This window comes from Scardinius erythrophthalmus (genome assembly GCF_964197995.2).
Source record: "Scardinius erythrophthalmus genome assembly, chromosome: 21".
NCBI lineage: Eukaryota > Metazoa > Chordata > Actinopteri > Cypriniformes > Leuciscidae > Scardinius > Scardinius erythrophthalmus.
In genome coordinates this window covers 5,444,712-5,469,925 of record NC_138241.1, presented here as the reverse complement: position 1 = coordinate 5,469,925, position 25,214 = coordinate 5,444,712, and the positions used below count along the sequence as shown (strand labels likewise).

At 38.2% G+C, this 25,214-nt stretch overlaps 1 protein-coding gene across 2 annotated transcripts in view; it reads left to right on the top strand.

The window, feature by feature from the left end:
• Positions 1-25,214, top strand: part of ubr2 (ubiquitin protein ligase E3 component n-recognin 2) — a 44,185-nt gene that overhangs the window by 10,814 nt on the left and 8,157 nt on the right. Inside the window, exons 8-37 of one of the 2 annotated variants that reach the window (XM_081350241.1) lie at positions 628-748; positions 1,052-1,159; positions 4,295-4,383; positions 7,097-7,195; positions 9,853-10,016; positions 10,316-10,415; positions 10,512-10,640; positions 10,730-10,913; positions 11,852-11,913; positions 11,992-12,102; positions 12,220-12,285; positions 12,744-12,866; positions 12,984-13,047; positions 13,168-13,292; positions 14,908-14,960; positions 15,042-15,144; positions 15,231-15,279; positions 16,532-16,686; positions 19,031-19,133; positions 19,209-19,318; positions 19,400-19,480; positions 19,565-19,746; positions 19,839-20,044; positions 20,128-20,221; positions 20,816-20,974; positions 23,522-23,613; positions 23,701-23,779; positions 23,886-24,034; positions 24,815-24,870; positions 25,004-25,100. In XM_081350241.1, the coding sequence (XP_081206367.1) occupies positions 628-748; positions 1,052-1,159; positions 4,295-4,383; positions 7,097-7,195; positions 9,853-10,016; positions 10,316-10,415; positions 10,512-10,640; positions 10,730-10,913; positions 11,852-11,913; positions 11,992-12,102; positions 12,220-12,285; positions 12,744-12,866; positions 12,984-13,047; positions 13,168-13,292; positions 14,908-14,960; positions 15,042-15,144; positions 15,231-15,279; positions 16,532-16,686; positions 19,031-19,133; positions 19,209-19,318; positions 19,400-19,480; positions 19,565-19,746; positions 19,839-20,044; positions 20,128-20,221; positions 20,816-20,974; positions 23,522-23,613; positions 23,701-23,779; positions 23,886-24,034; positions 24,815-24,870; positions 25,004-25,100 (3,313 nt within the window). Of the gene's footprint in view, positions 1-627; positions 749-1,051; positions 1,160-4,294; positions 4,384-7,096; positions 7,196-7,278; positions 7,378-9,852; positions 10,017-10,315; positions 10,416-10,511; positions 10,641-10,729; positions 10,914-11,851; positions 11,914-11,991; positions 12,103-12,219; positions 12,286-12,743; positions 12,867-12,983; positions 13,048-13,167; positions 13,293-14,907; positions 14,961-15,041; positions 15,145-15,230; positions 15,280-16,531; positions 16,687-19,030; positions 19,134-19,208; positions 19,319-19,399; positions 19,481-19,564; positions 19,747-19,838; positions 20,045-20,127; positions 20,222-20,815; positions 20,975-23,521; positions 23,614-23,700; positions 23,780-23,885; positions 24,035-24,814; positions 24,871-25,003; positions 25,101-25,214 lie in introns of both variants that reach the window. The other variant, XM_081350242.1, reaches the window with a different exon arrangement.

Here is a 25,214-nt window from a genome sequence, read left to right as displayed (position 1 = left end):
GTGGAAAGAAAGAATACACCTTAACATGTCTCATTTAATCACTCAATCAGTTTCAACTGTGAAGATACATCAGTAAAAGATCTTGTAATGTTTCATTTACCTTAGGAAAGCCATTCAGTGTCCACAGCTTGATAGCCAATTACAAAAAAAAAACTCTTTAAGAGAGGAGCATTTTGATATATATTTGCACTATAATACATATTCATCATATTTTTACTTATCCAGTTAGTGATGTCTTCATTCTTTAATATAGCTCTTGTTTGAATAAATCTTTAAAAAAAAAAACATTTTATTATATCCACTGTTTAATTGTAATCATTAATTAAATTGAATCATAATAAAAGGTTGATATAATATTGTCTTGTGCCATTTAAATTACATCTTTTTTCTTATTTGAGTGTTCATTATTGAATACATTTGATGAATTAGTTGATTTGTAACTTTTTTTCTAGAACTATTTTCTGTTTTCGGCTAAATCAAATGAAAACTTTAACTGTGGTTTCACTTTTTCTGTAAATAATTGACTTTTAATAAGCAGTCATATTTTCTTTGGCAACTATTCACAACACTTTAGTGTCATTAATTGTTCTTGTAAATGTAGTTTGTTTGTGAACACATGTTTTGCAGAGGAACACGAGCCGTCAGACGAAACCTCTGCGAGTTCAGGTCATGCACTCCTCTATAGTGGCTCATCAGTGTTTTGCGCTCAAAGCTCTCAACTGGCTCGGCCAGATCATCAGATACTCAGGTCTGTCTCTGCATCTTTCTGTCTCATTTCCTCTCTGTTGTCGTTTCCCTTTCCTTTTAATCACTTCTGTAGAAGTCATATTATAAAATTTCTGCTTTGTCTTGTGCAAAACCAAACTTTCTAATCTTCTCCGTTCAGCAATTACCATACATTTGGATTTCACAGCTGTTTATTTTGGTATTTTGCTATGATTCCCGTAATCTTTCATCGGTTTCGCGTGTTTAATAGAGCAGTGTGTTCTGAGTCAGCGTTTGCATCTGCTGTAGTGAATCAGTGCCTGAGTGTGTTACTGTCGCCCAGCAGATGCTCTGAGGAGGATCCTGTGTCAGGTGGGACTGCAGCGCGGGCCGGAGGGAGAGAACTCTTCTCTAGTGGACACGCTCATGCTCTGTGACTCCAAGATGTGGAAAGGTGAGTGAATGCGTGTGCTGACATCAGCTCTCCTGAGATAATGCAGCACTGCAGAAACACACGGCACAGTGAATGACATGACGACATTTCCCTCTGACAGGTCACCTCAAAATATACAAATTAACGTTATGTAAGAATTTTACAATTAAAGTTGTCCCTATTATGATATTTTAAAAGGTCCTAGTTTAGATTTGGAGTCTCCTACAATAGGTTTACATGCATCCAAGGTCAAACAACAAAAACATTTATCTTAATATACATTGCAGCATCACCTCTTTTCTCTCAGCACCTGAAACGGTTCGATAATGGATTGAGTCTCTCCCTAAACCCCTCCTCACTAAGAACTCCCTCTGCTCTTTTCATGGACAAATCATGATTCACCAAAAACATTTGTTCTAAAATGTATTCTAAATTTACAAAGAAATTAGGAACAACTATAACACACATACACAAAAACACTTTCTCTCTGTGGCCTTTGGAAGTTATATTTCATCCTTACACGACTTTATTATATGAGCAATATCACATGAGTAGCAGTGCAATGTGGCTGTGTATCAGCATATCACACGGCTTCGAGTGTGATATTGCGTTTATACACAAGAGAGTAAATAAAAAAGAAACAACAACGGAGTCTTTTTAAAAAAAAAATCTCTTGTACAGAACTACTTCCTTCCACTATAGATTAAAATCTCAAATTGATAGTTTGACAGTTGCGCCCAAACCTCCGTTCCCTTACTAATTCTAAAATGTCACTTTAGATCTAGTAACGAAGGAACGTTGACTCGTTCCTTAAAGCTTATTGTATCATGTAGATGACAGTATTATGGCATTATGAAAGTGATCGACTAAACGAGTGTATTACATGCATCTAATATAGCTTTCATTCTTCAGGTCGATGTCCATAATATTATATATATATTATATATTATTTTTTATCCAAAAAATCAGTTTTAATGTCCGCTGCAGAAAGCAATATGTTTGTCTTTGTCCTTCCCATGACAGTGCTAAAACAACTTGTTCTGACTCAATCATTAAAGGGATAGTTCACCCAAAAATGAAAATTCTGTCAGTAATTACTCACCCTCATGTTGTTCCAACTCCGTAAGACTTTAGTTCATCTTCGTTACACAAATTAAGATATTTTTGATTAAATCTGAGCGCTGTCTCACTCCTCCATAGACTTCTAAGGGACTGAAACTTGCTGGCCCAGAAAAGTCATTAAAGAGATCGTTAATATAGTCCAATATAGTTTTGTTTGTTTTTAGCGCGCAAAAAGTATTCTCGTCGCTTGATAAACTTAAGATTGAGCCACTGTAGTCACTTGGACTATATTAACGATCTCTTTAATAACTTTTCTGGGCCAGCAAGTTTCAGTCCCTTAGAAGTCTATGGAGGAGTGAGACAGCGCTCAGATTTAATCAAAAATATCTTCATTTGTGTTCCGAAGATGAACGAAAGTCTTACGGGGTTGGAACAACATGAGGGTGAGTAATTACTGACAGAATTTTCATTTTTGGGTGAACTATCCCTTTAAGACAGTTTTTGCTGCCATCTAATGGCGTAATAATGTAAATTTCACTGAAGTCCATATCATGATCTTTTCTCAATGCCAAAAACAGCATATTATCTATGTAAAATAATATTTATTAAACAACAATATTTAAATGAACAACACTCGCCATTATAAAAGACAATGGGAAATAAACACAAGCAAACAATTCAGTCAAACATACAAAAGCAGTGCTCTAGTACAGGATTTAAGTAAAGTATAGCTTAAATATAAAGAGAAATACATAAAGTTATGAAACTTAATTTTCCTGTCAACCAAAATCAATTTGCTCCCGAACAAGTAATAGAATAATACGACTGATTGCCTGTTTGATATACCCCAAATGAATTATATCTCATGTTTAATCACTATCTATCTACTTAAGAGCCAGCAGCAAATTCCTGAAGCACTGTCCGAGATGAGCGCTGGAGCTCGCGTCTGCGGAAGCGTCTAACAAATTGTAAAATAGGCACTATTTTATGTGGCTCACATATTTGAGGTCTAAATAACTATATTCTCGCCTAAAAAAAACTCTTAAAACTACATTTTGTGACATTTGTAAAAAAATATGGTGGATTTGCTCGACCGCCATGACAGGCGCTGCAAGCAGAGTGATGCAAACGGTGAAACTGTTCCAGTGCTGATACTGTGTGAATATCTCACTGCTGGAAAAGGCTCTCTCAGCCAGTATGTTTTGAGAACCAGGAAGAACTGTATTATATTATATTATATTATATTATATTGATTTCATTTTGACTATATTTTGTCCTGTTCGTGCAAATCCTAAAAAATCCACACAATTATTAGTGAATGAGACCCAATAATAACTTTATTTGTTGTGCACTTTGATCTTTAAATCTTTGCAGACCTTTTAGATTCACAAACATCTACAATACACTCTGCATGACAGGTTATGTTTGAAAAAGCATAATGGGGCACTTTAAAATGTATTTGCATTGTGACATTTAATGACTTCCTCTAAAGTCTCTTTACTGTTAGTGTCTTTGTTTTGTGTTTTTATTCTTCTTATTATTATTCTCAGTTGCGTGTCTTTACATTCACTTTATTAAAAATATCCTACAATACAATATTTTAAATCAACATAAAACATTATTATATGAATAACAATAAGATTGTATTGCACTACAGAAATGAGGATTGGGATGGAAATGGGATTAATTATCATGCAAAAAAAAAAAATCGATCATATAAATTTTCTTAAATCAAAATGCAATTTGGGGAACACTCTAGTTTACAGTGACCTTGTTATACATATTACAAGTACTATGTACATTACATAGTAATAACAGTAGATTATGCATAATTACAAGCAACTGCCCCTAAACTAATCCCTAATTCCAACTCTAACCCCACAAGTACTTGTTGTAAATTAATATTACTTAATAATACAGTGCTTACTTGTATAATCACACTGTAACAAGGACATCTTAAAATAAAGTGTGTCCGTAATGTGTTGTTTGTTTCTTCTGTTTTGGGGGATAAGATATGACTGAGACATGTTCTTGCCTGGTTTTGTGAGATTCCCAGTTAAGCTCATGCTGTACCAAACCTTGTGTTTCCTGCAGGAGCGAGAAATGTATACCACCAGCTCTTTATGAGCAGCCTACTCATGGATCCAAAGTACAAGAAACTTTTTGCAATCCAGTTTGCGAGGGTAAGACTTCCATTCACAATGACACAGTCCTTATATTGATTGACAGGGGCTGTATTACAGAAACATCCTAATCTACCTGTTTACGAACCGTGGTAGTTTCACTTAAGAAATAGAACTTTTCAAATCTCAAGATAGTACGTTTCTGTAATATAGCCCAGAACTTTCTCTGTATGCCATGAAGCCCCAAAAAGTAGTGAAAAGTTGGTGCATTTACCCACTAGCATTCTCACGTACATTCTCATGCTTACTGAGGAATGGAGTCAGGAGAAAAAACATTACAATTTGTTGAATTCAAAAAGCAAAAATAGCATAAATGTAACATATTGCCACATGCTTTACGCTTTCTGGGACTCCATGACAACCTGTATGTTAAAGGAATAGCTCACCCAAAAATGAACATTTTGGCATCAATTGCTCACCCTCGTTCCAAACCCAAAAGACTTTTATTCAACACTGATGAAGAAAACTTCAAAAAGTTCATAAAAACATTGTTGAAGTAATCTTTTTTAGAGACACATGATGAACAGATCACATATAAACTTTGATGAACACACTACATGGTGGAGCACATAAATATATCAGCCAAGCTCCCTTGACACTCAAGAACTAACCTCATTAGTAACCTCATTAGTGGAATGAGGGTGAGTAAATGATGATAGCTTTTACATTTTTGGGTGAACCATCCCTTTAAGTATTGTTTTTAGAGTACATGATGTTGCTGTTGCACTGAAAGTCTATATAGGGCAAGGCAAATAAACATTAAAATGCACATAAAGCCACAAAACGTTATACTTGTTAACTCAAGTCTAGCATTAAAACGATTTCCTTCTAACTATCTATATAAAGTTATTTCCAGTCTTAACTCATGTCATGACCATGTAAAAAGGTTACCTGCAAGGACACCACCTGTAAAACACATTTACATGGAGCAAACTCCACACACAGGATTTTCAGTGTTACTGCAATCACCTTTTTTTTTTTTTTTTTTTAAACTGGCTAAATTATTTTGTGTGGTAATCAATGAAATGTTCTAGAATCTGTTGATGGCGCTTAAACTTGTGTTGCACCATCCTGTGAGACAGAATTGTTTCCACAGACATAGCCATTAGCCAGAATATTCCAAGTCTGTGATTCACACTAGAACATCCAGTTCACTTTCAGTTCACTCAGTTTGATTCAGCTGATCTGTGAGGATAAGAGAGTTTGAGAATCCAGTCCCTGTTCAGTGAGGGGTATCGTCCCCGAGAGAGAGAGAGCTTTAATAATAGAGCGATACTTTGACTTGGCATATTACTCTTGCTCTCTTTGGTTCGCTGCCCGCTGCGGTCCTCCGACTGACCCGTCGTTCTGTGACAGCAGGAAACCTCAGGTGTAGGGCCCTATGAAGTCACTTTTGTTTCCTGTTTTTTCCCAGGTTCTGTTTTATTGTTTGCCAAAAAATTTTTTTTCTGGATTCAGTTTTAATGGTTAAATAAAATGCAAGTAATCAAAAAGCATGTCTAATTAATTGAAATTGTGAAACTTATATAATTTAACATTTCCTTTTAATATTGAACAAATAAAATGTTTAGGGCCATATGAAATTTACATATGAAGTTTTATTTTTGTTCCCATGTTTTCAGATTATTATTTTTTATTTCCAGATTTCATTTCAATGCTTTAACTAAACTGTAATAATCAAAAGGCATGTCTAATCAGTTGAATTTATAAAACTTTATCAATTTAATAAAAAAATTTTTTTACAATAATATTATTATTTTTTACAAAATTTTTATTTTTTTTCAGAAATTCTGTTTTAATATTTCTGGGTTCATGATTTAATACAAATGTATTATCGACTATCATTATGAAGTCATGATATAACATGAAAAATTTAATTAATCTTCAGATGCAATCAAATTAAAATGTAACAATTTGTTTTATGTTTTGGTAAACAAAGTGCTGCACAGCAAAGGTTTACTATTGAAATTAAAATATGGAAGAAAAAAAATGTGTGATGTTCCTTAAAAGTAAAGTTTTTATAATTTTATTATTTTTGTTACTTTAAGAAATGCATTCTATGGTACAATAGTAATATATTTGTCATACATTCTTCGTTAAACCAAACTTTTATTTTGAAGGGTGTTAGTCCTTATATAGTGAGACGACTGCAAAAGCTGAAAACATGAGCGTCACGCGTGCTTCAGTATGTATGTAGTGGAGGAAACTGCCGATCATTCACACAGAAACACACAGGACATGCAGACATCAAATTTTACTACCAGTCTTTTTGTGCTTTAATATTCACAGACACTACTAAAAATATTGTGGTATTTCTTTTTTTAAGTGTACAGTCCTACTTTTGATTTAATCATCCAGAGTCTGTCAGATTCTGTGACATTCCGTGATTATACTGTAAATTCCATTTTTATGTCTAGATTCCGCGAACCCGTGTGCGTTTCCACATTGTGATGTTCATAGGGCCCTTCCTCAGGTGTCACTGGCAGAGATTAAAACCTTAAACAACTCTAGAAAGTCTACTAATAAACCAATGTGCAAAGGTCAGCTTTAACTCAAGTCCCCCGGCTCCACACGTGCCGTTCTCAACGCTGACCTGTGCCGCGGTGTAACTTCAGGCCGTATGTGCCGCAGAACTGAGAACCGAGTCGGGGGACAGAACTGCAGATGGCCCCTGACCTCTGACCCGGAAGGTGAATGTGCCCCCTTCCTTTAGAATTACCAGCGCCTCCAGACAGATTTTATGGAGGACGATCACGAGCGTGTAGTGTCAGTGACCTCTCTGTCAGTGCAGCTCTTCACCGCCCCCACTGTGGTGAGTACCGCCAATCCCACACTCCTCTGCTCTCTCTTCTGCCTCTTTCTCCTGTCCTCCTCCGCCTCCACCGCTGCCTGCAGAACTATGAGCGCTTGCAGAGCGACTACGTGAAAGACGACCACGACAGGGAGTTCTCGGTCACTGACCTCTCTGTGCAAATGTTCACCGTGCCTTCTCTGGTAAGTACGTGTTAGGAGAGACTGCTTGCCATGAGGAGGAGGGCTTGTTTGGGGTTTTGGGTCTCTTCTCTCGTTTCACTTTTTCTTTTCACTCTTTCTGTTCCCTTTCCATCTTCGTATTTCATTTTCACTTTCCTCTTTACCGAAAATAATTTTTTTACCAAAACACAGACACCGAAAAAGTCTGAAAACAGAAACTGAAAATAGTTTATTTAAAAAAAAAAAAAAAAAGAGTTGTGTATACGCAAATACATTTAAATTGCACACAAGACAGTTTTTATTATTAACCTTTATTTAACCAGGCAACAACAGCCTGGCAGATTTTTAGATCAGCATATATGCATGTATGCGATTCTGCTCCAGTTTGTTATTGAAAGATAAATATTTATGGCTGTAGTAACATGAATGAACATCAGAAGATAAGTTGAAAGATACAGTACAACTTAATGAAATGTATCATGTAAACCAGTTTTTTTGGTGCTATAACTAGTAGTAAAGAGGAAGAGATGATCAGTTCACATGCTGCATTTGTTTTGTTTATTCATTTATTGGATGAATTTTGTTTTAAAATGTACTTTTTCGTATCAAGCCACAACGCTTATTGCATTTAGAGAGTGGTAGATGTGCTACAAATAATGTTTAGTGAAGTTTTGTTCACACATCAACTGAATACAGTATAGACTAAAGATCTTGGTTCAGCAAAATGAAGATCGATTAAAAATGAGAAATTGATTATCATAATTATTCATGTTAACCCAGCTCCAGCGTCCAGACAGCAAACATGTTTACAGCTTATTCACGTTGTGTGAACGAAATGGACACTAAATAATTCAATTATTCTTTACTCCTCCTTTTTCTTCTTCACTTCCCCTTCTCATCTTCTTTCTCACTCTCTTTCCTCCTTCATTTACTGTGCCTTTGTCTTTCTGTTCTCTTCTCCTCTCAAAAAATGGATTTTCATACATTAGGAAAATATATATATATACAGGGTGTATTCTTTGTGGATTTGCTTGTTCACGTGACATTTCGCGTCATTCGCGGCAGCGTTACGTCCGTCTCCTGCACGCATGAAACAGGAGGAGAGAAGGAGAAGTGAGTTGGTAAATGTCAGTTCAGTTCTAAGTTCAGTCTTTATGTGCGTAGTGGTGTGCGATGTGTATTGTCTATTATGATATTGTAATCATTGTTTTAACGATGTACGAGGCACTGCGAGCTGACATCGCTTTTGTCTCTCGTGCTTTCACTGCGTGATGTGTGCAGTTATAACGTTAGGTAGGCTATGTTCCCAATGTCTCATATTTATAGCATATTATGTTGTTATCATAGACCTACAATATCACATCAGCAAGACTTCCGTTTTCCCGTGCACAATTGCAAATGTGATTATTTATTTATATAACAGTAATTAACAATAAATTAACATTGTGAGTTAAATTTTATAAACAGTATTGTCAATATTGTTTGTTTCCCCTTTATTTCGCTGACGAGAATTTCAAATTGAAGCCATAGCAGAGCCTCAATGCAACAGACAGCGATGAGTTTTTGACTGGAATCCGCGTTTTGAACGAATCAATTTAATGATTCAATCAATGAACAATCACTTGCTTCCCGAATGAATCAGCCGTTTGAACGAATTGGTTGAATGAATGACTCCCTCAACTCATTTATTAAAACAGTGACTTGCCGCCACCTACTGGCAGCTTTAGATTCACATTTAGAGTACTTTTTAATTAGAGTGTTAAAATTAGAAATCAGTTCATATTTAACAATCTCATAGCTTTATTTATGCAATTGTAAATGCAGTGTAAATATATTAATGCCAGATCTGATGCCGCCACTGTGTCGCCTCTGCACTGCAAAGATGGATTTTGATTTAATGATTTAATTTGACTGGTAACAGTGGTATTGTGTAATTATTCTAATAGAATTTAATTTGAATGTTAGAATTTGACATAAAAGGTGATGCATACATCTACAAATGTCAATATATAGGTGAAAATGCCACTGGAAATCAATTTAAGATGGCAAATATTACCCCTTAATAAAAAAATGTAATTTCTGTCACTGCTGTGAACTGACCACTGCATAGAATATGAAAAATATGAATATCTTCGTCAGTCAGCTGTCAACAACAGGCCTAAACCAGCCATGGCACCAAGCACAAAAACAAAATCAGTAAAATATTATCAAATTATTACCCACAAAACTTTGAAAATATCGATCGAGACATATTTTGTCAATATTGCACACCCCCTAATGCATGGTATTAATTTTGATTTCTTCGGGTCTTAAAAAGGTCTTAAAAAGTCTTAAATTTGACTTTAAAAAATGTGCAGAAACCCTGTATATATATACACACACACAGACTGCTGGTGGTTGGGGCGGTAAGCTGGTTATATATATAAAACCAGCTTACCGCCCCAACCACCAGCAGTCTGTCAGAGACAGCAGTGAACGTGTATCTGATATTTTCAGGCGCGGATGCTGATCACAGAAGAGAACCTGATGACCACCATCATCCGCACTTTCGTTGATCACCTCAGACACAGAGACCTGCAGGGCCGCTTTCAGTTCGAGCGCTACACCGCACAACAGGCCTTCAAGTTCCGCCGAGTCCAGAGCCTCATTGGAGACCTCAAGTAAGATCACATCAAACAGTCAATGAACAGACTATGAGAGATCCCTGGCACCATAAATGACAAGAATAAAATACTTGCAAACAATTTTTTCCTTGAAAGTTTTTACACGAAATCAGATTCCATGTTTAATGCACTTAAAGAGAGTTCTGAAAACAGATACATTAATTGTTCTGCAAACAGTTAGGCTTTGAGTATGCTTTGAACACATTTGAATGAATTCGTACACAGTTATGCATTATCGGCGTCTAAAATGTCCGTTTCTTGAGATGCGTGTCATGATGCATTTCTCTTGGACGCAGGTATGTCCTGATAAGCCGTCCAACAGAGTGGGGTGACCAACTCAGGGAGAAGTATCTGGAGGGTTTTGATGCTTTCTTGGAGTTGCTAAAATGCATGCAGGTGACTATAGCGATCTGATCTTAGGGTTGTGTCTAGGGTAACTGAGATTGGCCATTAAAACAGGTGTGTGTGTGTGTGTGTGTGTCCTCTTTGCAGGGAATGGACCCAGTAGTACGTCAGGTGGGGCAACACATAGAGATGGAGCCAGAATGGGAGGCAGCGTTCACCTTACAGATGAAGCTCACACATATCATCTCTATGATGCAGGAATGGTGTGCCAGTGATGTGAGTGCATGTTAGACACAGTCACATTAGTACCCGTAATGCACCTTGATTGAGCCTGTATATAAGTGTGTTATTTGTCACGTGTACAGGAGAGAGTGCTGATCGAAGCCTATAAGAAGTGCCTGATCGCGCTGACTCACTGCCACAGTGGTTTCACAGATGGGGAACAGCCCATAACCCTCAGCATGTGCGGCCACTCCGTCGACACCATCCGCTACTGCGTCTCTCAGGAGAAAGTCAGCATACACCTGCCTGTGTCCCGGCTTTTAGCAGGTGACTATTAGAGCTTATGCGCCAGAGAGACAAGCGCACAGATATCATTAAATTTTGTCTTTGAATTTCTGTTTTTGCGGTAGCTCTGTATATTATTATTGCATCACTGTCAGAGAGTATTTAGCAGGTGAAGTGGATTCACTTATTGTAGAGTTAACGAAAGTAATCATGAGCATTTTAATGTTTGAAGCGGTTCATTCATAAATCAGTAAGATCTTTCCTTCATTCTGTGGGAATACAAACCGGAAGACAGAACACAACGAGCCCAGTGCTGAAAAGGGGCGGAGCTACATAAGCTCTATTGTTGTGCAGGAAGGTATGGAAGCTTGTTTCAGCCACAGAATAATAAAAATAAAAATAAATAAAAAACGCACAATTCTGACTTTTTTCTAGCAATTGCAAGTTTAATTTTAGCAATTTATAAATTCAGAATTGCTTGATATAAACTTGCAAATCTTACTTTGTAACTTGCAATTGCAAGTTTATATCTCACAATTCTGAGAAAACTGAGTTTAACTGTGACTTTTTCTCAGAATTGTATGATATAAACTCTCCAGTTAAGTCTGAATTGCAAGAAGTAGTCCCAATTCTGAGAGTCATAATTGTGAAAAGTTGCAATTACTTTATATATATATATATATATATATATATATATATATATATATATATATATATATATATATATATATATATATATATATATATATATATATATATATATTCATTCCGTGGAAACAAGCTTCCTTAGAAAGGTCTTGAACACACTGCCGTTTTGGGAATAAATATGGAGTGAATCCTTTCTTGATTATTGAATCCCATTATTGTTGTGTGCGTACTGAATATAGGATTCTCTCCCTAAATTGCTTGAAAAGTGGTTGATGATTAACACACAACATATCAACTGAACTTCAACTTGCTCTCTATTTCTTCTTAATTAGGTTTACATGCTCTGCTGAGCAAAACTGAGGCTGCCTATCGATTCCCTGAGCAGCTGCCAATGGTGAGTCTGGGAGTTTTGGTTCATGCCAGTTTTTGTTCTTCACAAACACTTTCTGAGGCCTCTTCTTGTCTTCTACAGAGTGAACTGAGTCCACCCATGTTGATCGAGCACCCGCTCCGCTGCCTTGTACTCTGTGCTCAGGTGCATGCTGGGATGTGGAGGAGAAATGGCTTCTCTTTGGTCAATCAGGCAAGAAGCTTATTTGTTTCATTCTAATACTCTTGACATTTTCTTTTAACGGAGCGCTTGTTGGTGTTAATGCATTTCCATGTAAATATCACACTTTTTCTTGAATTGTCTTTGCAGATCTATTATTATCACAACGTGAAGTGTAGAGTGGAGATGTTTGATAAAGACCTCATCATGCTTCAGGTCAGTAGTGTCAAGATGTTTCTGAAGCTTAACTAATAATGCATTGCTATAATTACAGTAAATTTAAAAAAAGTCCTGGGAATATTTCTTTCCAAAATAAAAAGATTAAAAAAAATCTTTGATATTTTTACATAAAGAAGGCTATTTTAGGACAGGTAAAAATTGTAATTGGATTATTTTGTTAATGAAAATGTAATGTGTTGAAAATGTCACAATACAAATAAAGTTTAAATTTTTTCATGAATTAACATTAACAGTGGAAAGGTCATAAATTAATTTGTTAAAGTGTGGGAATACTGTTATTAACACATGGTGGTATTTATTTTACTGCATTTATGCTGATTTACATAATAATAATAAAATCACTGTTTTTTTTAGTATGATTAGAGTAACAAGAATCTTTTGAGAAGGTGAATTCACTGTAATTTTGTGATCATGTTTCATGTTTTTGGATCTAGGCTGGAGCTTCAATGATGGATCCAAACCACTTCCTGATGATCGTGTTGAGCCGCTTTGAGCTCTATCATATCTTCAGTTCGGCCGACTGCAGAAAGAGATACGGCAGAGAGAACGCTAACAAGGTCTGTTTGCCTCTTTTTATCCTTTTACTGTTCTTTTCACTTGTACTCAGATCTGTTGCCAATGACCTCTCTCTCTCTCTCTCTCTCTCTCTCTCTCTCTCTCTCTCTCTCTCTCAGGATGTGGTTCAGCAGAATAACACACTAATTGAGGAGATGCTGCACCTGGTCATTATGATTGTGGGTGAGTGATCATTTCTCAACACCTGTCATTTGTGCTTCGTTTTAGGTGTGTATTGAGCTTATTAGACACCATAGAAAGTAAAAAAATAGTGATTCCAGTTTTGTTTGTTTGGTCCTGCAGGTGAGCGGTACACTGCAGGTGTTGGTCAGGTGGAGAGCTCTGATGAGATACGGAGAGAGATTGTTCATCAGTTATGCATTAGACCCATGGCCCACAGTGAGCTGGTCAAAGCCCTGCCTGAGAATGTAAGTCAACACTCAAGACTTCAATTTTATCCCTAATCATTAAAGTGCTGGTTATTGTCTTATAATTGTTAGCATGATATTATCAGTGTTTGTTTTTAGTAGTGATGGGCAACGATTAATCATCCAAAATAAAAGTTTGTGTTTACATAATATATGTGTGTACTGTGTATAATTATTTTGTGTATATATAAATACACACACATGCATGTATATATTAAATGTGTTATTTATATATATAACACACACACACACACACATATATATATAAATTATGTATAAATGTACATACAGTATATACATGCAAATATTTCTTGCAGATGTGTGAATTTATATATACAAAATAATTATACACACACAGTACACACACACATATTATGTAAACACAAACTTTTATTTTGGATGCAATTTAATCGTTGCCCAGCACTAGTTTTTAGTAATTATGTTGGCTTTGAAATCTGACCAAAAAAAAAAGAGATGCAGTAATTGTAAAGGTATTAAAGGGATAGTTCACCCAATTTTTTTAAATTCTCATCATTTACTGCCATCCCATCCCAGGTGTATATGACTTTCTTTAGATGAACACAAACAAAAAGTTGTAGGAACATAATCCATCTCTGAATCCATATAGTGTAAATGAATGGCTGCCGCTTATTTGATGCTTGAAAAACCACACTCAGCGATCGTGACAGTAATCCATTTGACCCCAGTGAATGAATCAATGTCTTATATTTTTATTTTATTCTAGTTTTCTTTAACTACAAATCATTGCTTCTAGTCTACTGTCATAAGAGCATTCATGAGAGGAACATAGTGAAATATGACGCAAATGCATTGTGAAGTTTGCACAAGAACTAATGCGGAAGCACAGAGGGGTCACTTCTTCACAACACACTTACTGTATGTCACAATGGCCAAAAGTGTACTTTGAATGATGATGTTTAGGCCCTTTTTACACCTAGTATTAAGATGCGTTTTGGCTACGATATTCTTGCTATGGTATTGACATTGGTAACGTTAGAACCATTTATTGTAATGTATAATTAAAAGCTCATATTAATATATCATGACGGTCATAAACTGTACATTTTTTAATGGAGACTTAGACTTTTGGAACTTTTGAGACTTTTAAAGAGCAATATATTATTTTAGAGGGTGATCCTTGTCTTTTATTCCCACCGTAGTCAAATTTAAAATGCCCTGGAAAATGATAGCTAAAAAAGAGTGGGAACCCTGTATCCCTTTAACCTCATTATTCCAAGAATTGTGTAAAGCCGTTTAATTCTGATAAAAATTGCTTTAAAACGGCATCTGTTCTTTCTACCTAAAATCACTGTATCATTAAATCCACCAGGAACCTTCATTAAAGCCTTTACAATTCCTGTCCCTAATCATGGTCTTTGAGCAGAGAATTGCTGTATAATAGATCTCTTTGCTCACTTAGCAACTTACAAATGCACAAACCATAATAGTCAAGAAAAAAGTGCTATATTTTTTAAATCTAAAAAGTATTGTCTTTTCTTGAAGTTCCAGTTGACAGACTTTTTTTAATGTGACTGCCACTTAGTGGTACTTTGTGCTAATGAATTCCCCTCAGTCTTCTTTCTTCTGCACACAGGAGAATAAGGAAACTGGCATGGAGAGAGTCATCGATAGTGTGGCTTTGTTTAAGTGAGTGTCCTGAATAAAAAGATTCTCGTCCACAGCATTGGATTGATCTTTGTCTAATCCTAAATGAAATGTGTTGTACAGGAAGCCTGGTGTGACGGGAAGAGGACTTTATAAACTCAGGCCAGAGTGTGCTAAGATGTTCAACCTGTACTTCCACCATTACTCCAGAGCTGACCAGTCTAAGGTACGCTGCATGTATGTTTGAAATTGAAACTCGTGAAGAACAATTGTTGAAAATCCGTGTTCATTTTTTCTTCTTCTGTCGTTTAGGCTGAAGAGGCTCAGAGAAAGATAAAGAGGCAAAATGGGGAGGATTCAGGTACTACTATCTATACATGATATTATGTACTATTAAAGGGTAACTAAACCCCTGGTCAGAGCCTGACTCCACCCACTGACAATATTTGAAAAATGCTAGAAAAGTGGGCAGACCCCAGCGGAGATACAGGGGACGAACCGTGAGCGGAAGGGCGTGCACCTGAGAGTCCTGCTGACAGACTGTCTAAAATGGATAGTTTGCTCACAGGGTCGCAAGACGACGTAAATATGCATCTGATGAGTTTTATTGAGTTGATGTCAATAGCGCGCGCTCTCTATAGGCATATTCACATTTTGCCGCTATGTGAAAAAATCCAGCAAAATGCGCCGACGCGTTTGTCGACCCCAGAGGATTAACTTTAGCCTAACCATAAATTGTGATTAAAATATATATGATCACTCACATCAAGACGCCGCTGCGGTGGTGGAGTCCATGCAGGAGGAGCAGCGTTTGGCACTGCGTCACTGTTCAGCGCGAGCTGTGTGGAGAAGTCCATTTCCACCTCTATTGCGTTGGAAAAGCAATTCCACGTAAAATGCAGGTTTTACACTCACGGTCTTCCAGGCCAAGTGCATCCAAACACTGGCGCCTAATTTCCAAGTCTGCTGGAAAGCTATGCAGTCCAGCAGTGCTGTCGCAACCAGCAACAGTACACCTACCACTGTACTAAATACAGATAAATCTACGCTAGCTCATCCAAGGGCGTGGTGAGCTCGTACCAAGGGAGGGCGTGGTGAGCTGGAACCAGCCTACGTCACGCAGTACCGCTTTCGTCACGCAGTACCGCAACATCCAATAGGAAAATTCAACTGCAGTAGCCACCGTTCAACCTGAAGAGGGCAGCACTCAGACGTTTTTACACCATATATTGTAGAATTAAAACACTTTATACCCAAATGTCAAAAAAGTTACTCGAATCAATGAACAGCATTAATAAAGCCCCATTCTTACAGATCATTAACTAAAAAAAGTTGGTTTAGGGTTTAGTTACCCTTTAACACTCTATATAAGTGCAAACCATTTAAACAGCACTGAGATGCAATCATGAGCTGCTCACGTGTAAATGAACGCAGTGCCACACTTCACTCTGAAACATGCATCGCATACATTTATCTACTCAAAATGGCAGCCTTTGCGATTTGTTAATCGCACTAAGCCATGTCACGATTTCGGGTTTATATCATTTAAGCGTGCAGCCCTGGCAATATGTGATGTCAATTCAAAAGCTGATTTGCATGTATGTTTCTTGTAGTTCTGCCTCCGCCAGTTTTGCCTCGGTTCTGTCCGCTGTTTGCTAGTCTGGTAAACATGCTGCAGTGTGACGTGTTGCTGGGGATTCTGGGAGCTGTGCTGCAGTGGGCAATGGAGCCCAGCGGGGGACACTGGTCTGAGTCCATGCTTCAGAGGGTACGTCTGCACGAACTGGGGCAGTCTCTCATATTAACAACTAGAGTCAAAAAGTACCAACTTCGGTACCAAGCCGGTACTGACATTTTTAAATTGTGACGCTTTGAGCGATATTGAGCGGAATCGCGAACACCTCTGATTGGCCATTGCACTCACGCTCATCGGCTATGTCTGCAGGGCTTAAAGTATTCCGGCACCGTGCCGGATCTCCGGCGTGCGGCCGTGAGGAATAAAAAAATAAAAAAATAAATTTGAAACTTGCATGCGGTTCAATATTTTCGAGTCAATTGATTTCACCTACCAATCATATGAAAGGAACGCAGCTCTACTAACGTTACAAGCCTATCAGAAGCAGAGCAGGGCGGGGCCTGGCAACACAGTGTGATTGAGATTTATACATCACGTTAGCGTTTTCGGTGAAAGGAGCGCTAGTTCATGAAGCTTTGGGATGATGTCCTACCCACGGGCGTAATTTCCTATGGGGACACTTTCCAAAATCCCGTTGTCCTCCCCACCCCCACTCAAATTCGTTTGTTATGATGTTTAACCGCACGCCGTCATTGCCACGGAGGAGCAGGACCGAGCCTGTGTAAAATAGCTCACTGAATGTTCTAATGAGCGAGTAACTTAGCGGTTGCAGCACAGACAGCGATGAAGCGCCAGAAACAACAACAGGTAACGTTACGTGACTTAATGTCATCATGGATGAAAAGAAAGAAAGGAGATGTGAGTTGGTTCAGTAAATTAGCTCAGGTCAGGATAATCATATTTTCTGTCTAACGTTACACCTGTTGATAACTGAGCTAACGTTAACATACACTGCTGCTTGGTAACTTCAGACTTGGCTAAATATTTAATTTTAATATTTAATTAAATATTCTGTGTAGCTTACAAAAAACATTCTGTGTAGGCCTACCATGAAAACGAGTCCACTTTAAACCGCAGCATTTTCTGTCAGCAAGTATGACAAGTAGCCTAACGTTAGTGCTCTCAACGTAAACGCATGCGATTAATTTGTCCAGCTTTAGCATGTTAAAATATTTATCGCAGCGTCCGTTCTTTCTGTCATCCTTTGGATTATATGATCATGCTCTCCTTCACGCAAATGTTTTAAACTATCAATGCGCGAGAAGACAAAAGAGAACGCGCTGTCAGTGAATGAATGTCCTCCTGAAACACAGACACACACACACACACACACACACACACACAGAAAGACGCACGCCAGTATCGCAGTCGACAGCGCGCCATCGAGTTCTCTTTCGCGCTTGTACGAACCATAACACACACATTTATGCCAAAATGTCAGTTTTGTCGAGTATCTTCACAAGAACAGTCAAATGAATTAAATACAATCTTAAATAGTTCGTAAAGAGTAGAGAATGAGATGCGTGAGATCCTGTCAGCAGCGGCTGGTAGCCTTAAGTGACAGCAATCTCTCTGTTAGTAAAGTTGCTAAACAACGAACAATGGGAACAGAGAAAATTACTAACTGCTCAACGCTTAAGGATTAATCTATTTTTCATTTATATGCAGTGCGGACTGTTTTATAAACGTATTCAATTTCTATATAATTCACATCGGCTAGACAGGTAAGGTACAGGTAAATATTACATTTATTATCCGGGTTTAAGTGATGATTGTTTTAAGTTTACTTAAATTAAAAGTTGATATTTTTTTAAGCCTAATAAATGTTTCAAATTGTGGAAAAAAAATTGTCACCCCCCCCCCCCCCCTCCAAACAAATTTCAGGCTCAGGATTTTTTTTCACTTTAACCCCTGTGTCTGTGATTGGCTGCATTGATCAGTGCTTCAAAAACATGTTGTAAATACATCGTCACTCTTCGAGGGCTTACTCAGATACACACGGGAGCATTTGAAAACAAGCGTCTATCAGCGGACCAGTCTGTGGATAGACGCCTGCTTGTGCTTTCAAACTGGGGAAGCACTTTCAAAATGCTTTCAAACGCTCCCGTGTTTTGATCATTGTAGCCAATCACTGACACGTGTGAACACAATGGCCAATCAGAGGCGTTTACAATTTGTGTTTACAAAAGCGTCACAATTTTAAAATTTCAGTACAGACTTGGCACAGAAGTCGGTACTTTTTGACAACTCTAATATGAATATCATAATTTTTTGATTTGTAAAGTATTTAAATCAGCATTTAAAAAAAAAAAGCATTACAATGTGGTTTTTAATACTGAAATAACTTTGTCAATGAATTTCTGGCTAAAGTAACTATATCATAAATGTTTTCTTGATATAATTTTACTTGTACCATGATGTTCAACATTGTTTACCACTCATCCAAATCAGAGCTCTATATGAATGTGTCCCACAGGTGCTGCATCTCATAGGCATGGGCCTGGTGGAGGAGCAGCAGCATCTCATCAGCAGCGCAGAAGATAACGACACCAACTTCAACTTCACTCTCAAAATCTCCAGTATGTCTTTCTTCTGTATCCTTTACACACACACAGCCCTCTTATAGTTGAGCTGAACAAATCTCTTCTTTGTAGGACCAGGTGAGGCTCCTGCAAACACTCCCAGTATCTTGGCTTTATTAGAAACCCTGCAGAACGCTCCTCACCTGGAGGTGCACAAGGACATGATCCGCTGGATCCTCAAGGTAAAGCTGATTCAAATCTCATTACAAAGCCACCTGTCATTCGAATGCATGTGTATTTTCATGTTTATTGTGTATCTGCAGACTGTGGCCACCATCAAGACCACACGGGAGTGCACGGCCAGTGCGCCCCCTAGTGACAGCTCAGGGCACAGTCAGGAGGAGGTGAGCATAGGAAGCGCAACACACTTGCGTCATGACCCGTTAAGGTTGCAGGTATTGTCTCACTGGATTTGTGTGTATGTGTAGACGGTGCGGGACAAGGATAAGGCGGAGCGGAAGAGGAAAGCAGAGATGGCACGGCTCCGGAGGGAGAAGATCATGGCTCAGATGTCAGAGATGCAAAGACACTTCATCAACGAGAACAAAGAGTTGTTCCAGCAGAGCCTGGATGAGCTCGACCCCTCCACCTCCTCCTCACTGGAGCACAGGTACACAAACACATCATCACGCTGCAAAATCTCACGGATCAAACATTAGTTTCCAGATGCCGTCCTCTAATTTCTCTCTCTTTGCTCCTTAGCCCCAGCTCGTGTGATAGCGTGCTGGTGTGTGTAGGCCCACGGCGGTGGCGTGCGGGTGGCAGTGAGAGGAGGCAGGTGGTGACGTGTATCTTGTGTCAGGAAGAGCAAGAAATCAGGGCTGACGGCAAAGCCATGGTGCTCGCTGCTTTTGTCCAGCGCTCCACTGTCATGTCTAAAAACCGCAAGAGACCTCCACACAACCCAGGCATGTTTTGTGTGTGTTTGGTGCGTTGTACTAAATACGTGCATGTTCGTGTTTCTTGAATGCCATTGTTTTTTGTCCTATAGATAAGTATGACCCTCTGTTCATGCACCCTGACCTGTCGTTCGGGACACACACGGGCAGCTGCGGACACATCATGCACTCTCACTGCTGGCAGCGGTGAGCATCATCATGATAAATGAGAACCGCATGCTTACATATGCAGAAAAATGTGCTCATCCTATCATAGGGACAGAAGACTGTAACCGTAAACGCCCTGTTTTTCAGCAGCCTCAGTTCCAGAAGTATTTTTCCCAGTCATTATTACATTGTTTCCAACTTTTTTATGATTTAGATCATCTAGCACTTTCTGTTTTACTCTTTTCACTTTCTTATGATTTAGTTCAGGGTTCACCAATCTCGGTCCTGGAGGGCCGCTGTCCTGCAGAGTTTAGCCCAACCCCAATTAAACACACCTGAACCAGCTAATCAAGGTCTCACTAGGCATACTAGAAACTTTCAAACAGTTGTGTTGGAGCTGGTTGGAGCTAAACTCTGCAGGACAGCGGCCCTCCAGGGCCGAGATTGGCGAACCCTGATTTAGTTGGTTCTTGTGAAGACTACACCCAAGTGTGAATACCCAGATTTTCTATGCATATGCACTCCCCAACAAAATAACCACAATGTCAGTTCAAGTGTGTGTTTTTGTCACTCATCATTTATGATGTGATCATTCCTTTGCATTGTAACTGTGTGTAATGTCTCCCCCTGCAGGTATTTTGAAGCGGTGCAGGCTAAAGAGCAGCGCAGGCAGCAGAGGCTACGTGTGCACACGAGTTACGATGTGGAGAACGGAGAGTTCTTGTGTCCACTCTGCGAATGTCTGAGTAACACAGTCATTCCACTGCTGCCTCTTACTAAGACCAGCTGCAGGTACTGCAACAAACACACAGATCAATCCTTGATTCGGTAAAATACTTATGACTACTGTAATTTACAAAGCTCTCAGAGTGCAAGTAATAGATAATTACAGATTAACACCACATACAGGGAAATGGGTAAATGAATGGAGCGGATTGGCTGATTATGGACCATGTTTGTGTAATACTCTCATCTGTAGTGAATGTGGCAATCCCTTTGATCCTTTTGTATGATAAAGCGACTAAAAGCCTCTCTCATATGAGATCAGCACTGCTTTTAATACACACCGCCACATGCTAAGCACCCAGTGCATTTTATAATACACAGTGCAGATGGTAAGACACATTATGAATGTGCATCTTTTATATTTATCAATAGAGGTGGTTCCTTTTTCAAAACCAGTGCTCCGTTGAGCAAGTCACTGTACCTTACTTTGTCATTTTGGATAAAGCCATCTACTAAATCAGTGGTTCTCAACAAGGGGGGATGCAAATTGTTTTCAAGAAAAAAAAACATCTTGTGTATTTTATTGCTTTTCAAGTAGAATCTACATAATAATAATAATAAAAAAAAAACTTTCTGCATAAAAAATCCCACTGGCTCTCCAGAGGTCGGGTTTTACATAGCCTCTACGAATTGCGTTCAGAGGTGAAGACGTTTCTAGGTGATGCAAAGTTTGACCTTGCATGGTACCTGGACGACTCCCTGTGGTTAGCACAGTTGTCTTACCCTGCAGACATATTCGACAGGTTGAATTTGTTGAACACATCGATGCAAGGGAGAGATGCCAACATTTTGCCTCTGTCAGACATAGCAGTGCATCTGTTGGCAAATTGAATCTTTGGTTTGAACGGCTGATTAATAAAAATGTTGCATGTTTCCCAACTTCGCTGTCATGTGCAAGAGAGAAGGATACATATCTCTCCTTTGATCAACAGTCGCTCAGCATGTTGAAGGACTGAACACTGGCCTTCAGTGAGGATTTCAGTTCATTTGCTCGGGTCAGAGACATGCGCTGATCCCGTGGGTGCTCGGGGGTTCGAAAACCAGCGGAAAAACCCGAGACATTGTCCATTCGCTATAACCAATAATAATAAAAAACTGTTGCAGGTTTCAGACACGACTGCCTTCTCTTTTTTTTTTTTTTGAAGTTGATCTGTGTAGACCGGTTCTATGGCGTTATTTTAATGACAAATGTCGAAAGCGCATTATTGTAATGCAAGAGAGCATCCATGTATGAACTTCTCCGCTCGCAGGCGGATTTCTTTTACGCGGCCTCGCAAATATACAGTGGTCTCATGGCTCTCGCTCAGATATGTGTGCGCTCGTGAATCTCTACTTGTTTTTTCTCTAGAACTGGAAGAGCTGATTTGACTCTTGCTCTCTGCCTTAAATTAGTTAAATTACTTCTCCCAGTTCACCTCAACTGAGGCCTATCTGTGCGAGGCCTGGTTTTCAAAATTGACAGCCTTGAAAACCAAGTAACCTACCGAAATCGTCTCCAGGTGAAGGATGACAAGGTTTGCGCTGTCCAAACATTGAACTGTGAATTGCGCTGCTTTGTAAGAGGAAGCAAGCGCAGGTGTCCTACTGATTGATTTAAAAATGCCATGGTAATGAGACGCGCCCTGCATCCCAATTTGTATAATTCGTATGCAAATGTTTTTAGAATGCAAGACGAATGGAATGCAACATGTTTTACATGTAAAATAGTAGACATTATTACAACTTGGAGTTCTCTTGTTCAAAAGTGCATGTTCTGTCCGTTATATAGTTTTCTAAAAGTCATAAAACCTTTTAAAATCATAAAAGTTATGCAAAGTAATTAAAAAAGTACAGAAACACAAATGCAAAAAATCTTCTCTTCAACATAATTCTCCTAAGCTGTTCACGTAGTAAACAGTGCAGCGCTTCCAGGTTCTACGTCAGAACACTGGCTCATTATTGGCCGACGCTGCTCACGTGAGCTAACCCTTTAAAGGTTACTCTTTTCATTTTCATAACTCCTGACACAAATTAAGACCTAACTGCCACTGTAAGATTTTTATAATAAAATAGATGTCAAAAACTGAAGCTTGAGTCTTAGATCTTTTTAATGATGTATAGTTTGTCGAGGTAATTACAATCGTTTACATTAAAACTTTGAACCGAAATACAAAGAATCCTTCAATACTCCATCGTCCTTGTGAAGCTTAAGACATGCGGTCACAAACAACGGATTCGCTGTTTGGCGAATTTTCGCGAATTTAGGCAATCAGGAATTTTGCATGAGCATGAAAGATTTTCTCAAGCAGATTCACAACCGGTTCTAGTTCATTCGGATTTGCTGCGTTGACCAACAAAAAGCTTCTTGGTTTTAAAATTGACTTTGTGCAAGATGTGTGCCTCATACATCGCCACACTTTTTGGCAATAGACAATGGATTTTTTTTTTTTTTGTGTGCAAAATTTCACCAACATTTTTCTAAAATGACTACATCTTTATTTCATGATTTATATCCTTTTCTGTCAAAATATAAGGCATCAGATGGGTTTGATTGAGTGTTTGTGTTTGTTTCAGCTCTGAGCAGCCTGATCTGAGCCAGTGGCTGAACATCACCTCTCAGCAGATGAAAGCCCTGATCTCTGCTCACAGGAAGAGCAAGGCCAACAGTGAGTAACACCAATCCTCACAATGGCCTCGCTGTTCATTGAGTCAGTGGCTAAACAGGCAACCAAATGATCAATTTGTGTCTGCAGGTGCTGAAGGTGTTGATGAGACAGATGGTGTTAATAGCTGTCCTCCACCTGATGGCTTCAAACTGGACCACACTCCAAAGTAAAACCACATTTCACTACCAGTCACTTATACAAGCTCAAAAGTTTTACTTGTTAAAAGTCAAACAAAAGACACCACACTAACAAAGCATGTTTCTATCTGTCAGCAACCCATACTCAAGCACCATAAAGGAGATGTTGACCACGTTTGGGACAGCCACATATAAAGTGGGTCTTAAAGTGCACCCAAATGAGCAGGACCCCCGCGTGCCAATCATGTGCTGGGGCAGCTGTGCCTACACCATTCAGTCCATAGGTCAGTCAGTCTAATATATTTATAGGATTTTTAGAATTTTTTTTTTTTTTTGCAAGTGAACCATCTTTTATTTACACATCATTTTATTTTTTTATTAAATTATTTTTGAAAAGATTTTTCCATAATCAAAATAATTTTTTGACATGCAGACTGTTTTCTACGAGCTATACATCGTCGAGTTACATTTTTCTCTAAAATACTGTTGTAAAATTTACTATGGTAAAATTCTAGGCAGGGTATTATGCCAAACTTTCCCATATCTCATACTTTTGAGGAATTTTGTTGAGAAGTACTATTGCAGCATGAAAATAATCTTTTTCATTTGCAGGTTTCTGCAAGTAAAATTAATATTTTTTTGGAAACAGTTCAGAGTAATTGATGTTGTTTTGTTATTGTTATAAAGTGAATGTAATGTCGCTTTCATAAATGTGGGCTGTTTTTGAGAAGTCATGATTTGTAATTTCAAAGGACTATAAGTCCATTGATTTCGATGTTAATACTGGTAATTCTCAAATTACATGTTCTTATAAATTTCATATATGATATCTATTAAAATAAAATTTATGAAAATTAAGAAAAATAATAGTAATTTAGCAATATTTTTTTTAGCAATAAAAAGTGTAAAAGTAGCAACATTTAAAACTGAGAAATGTTTGTGCAAGTTGCTGATTAAATTCCACCAGACCCAGGAATGCAAAAAATGTATGACAATTTCTAAGTGCTTTTATGAAGGCTAAAAGTAATTTGAAAAGTAAATTAGATTATTTCATTCTCACACAGAGAGATTGCTGGTGGATGAAGAAAAGCCTTTGTTTGGAAGTTTACCATGCAGACAGGTGATCAAACCCCTTATGCAAGCTTGTTATTTGAACATGTAATGAATATGTTAATAGTTAGTCCTATCCGAGTGGGCTCTTAAATCTTTACTCTTGAGTTGTCTTTGATAACCCAAATGTTTTGTGCATGCAGGACGACTGTTTGAGTTCTCTGACCCGCTTTGGCTCCGCCTGCTGGACAGCCTCCTCTCATAGCACTGTACAGAATCACTTTATCAGGCTCTTAGCAGGTAACCAATACATGTAACACTCTCTAACCACAAGTGTTTGTTTTGGCATGTCCAATATAATGAGAAGTGAGTGACAACCCCTCACTGCATTCATTTGAACATCTGTGCTTCTTC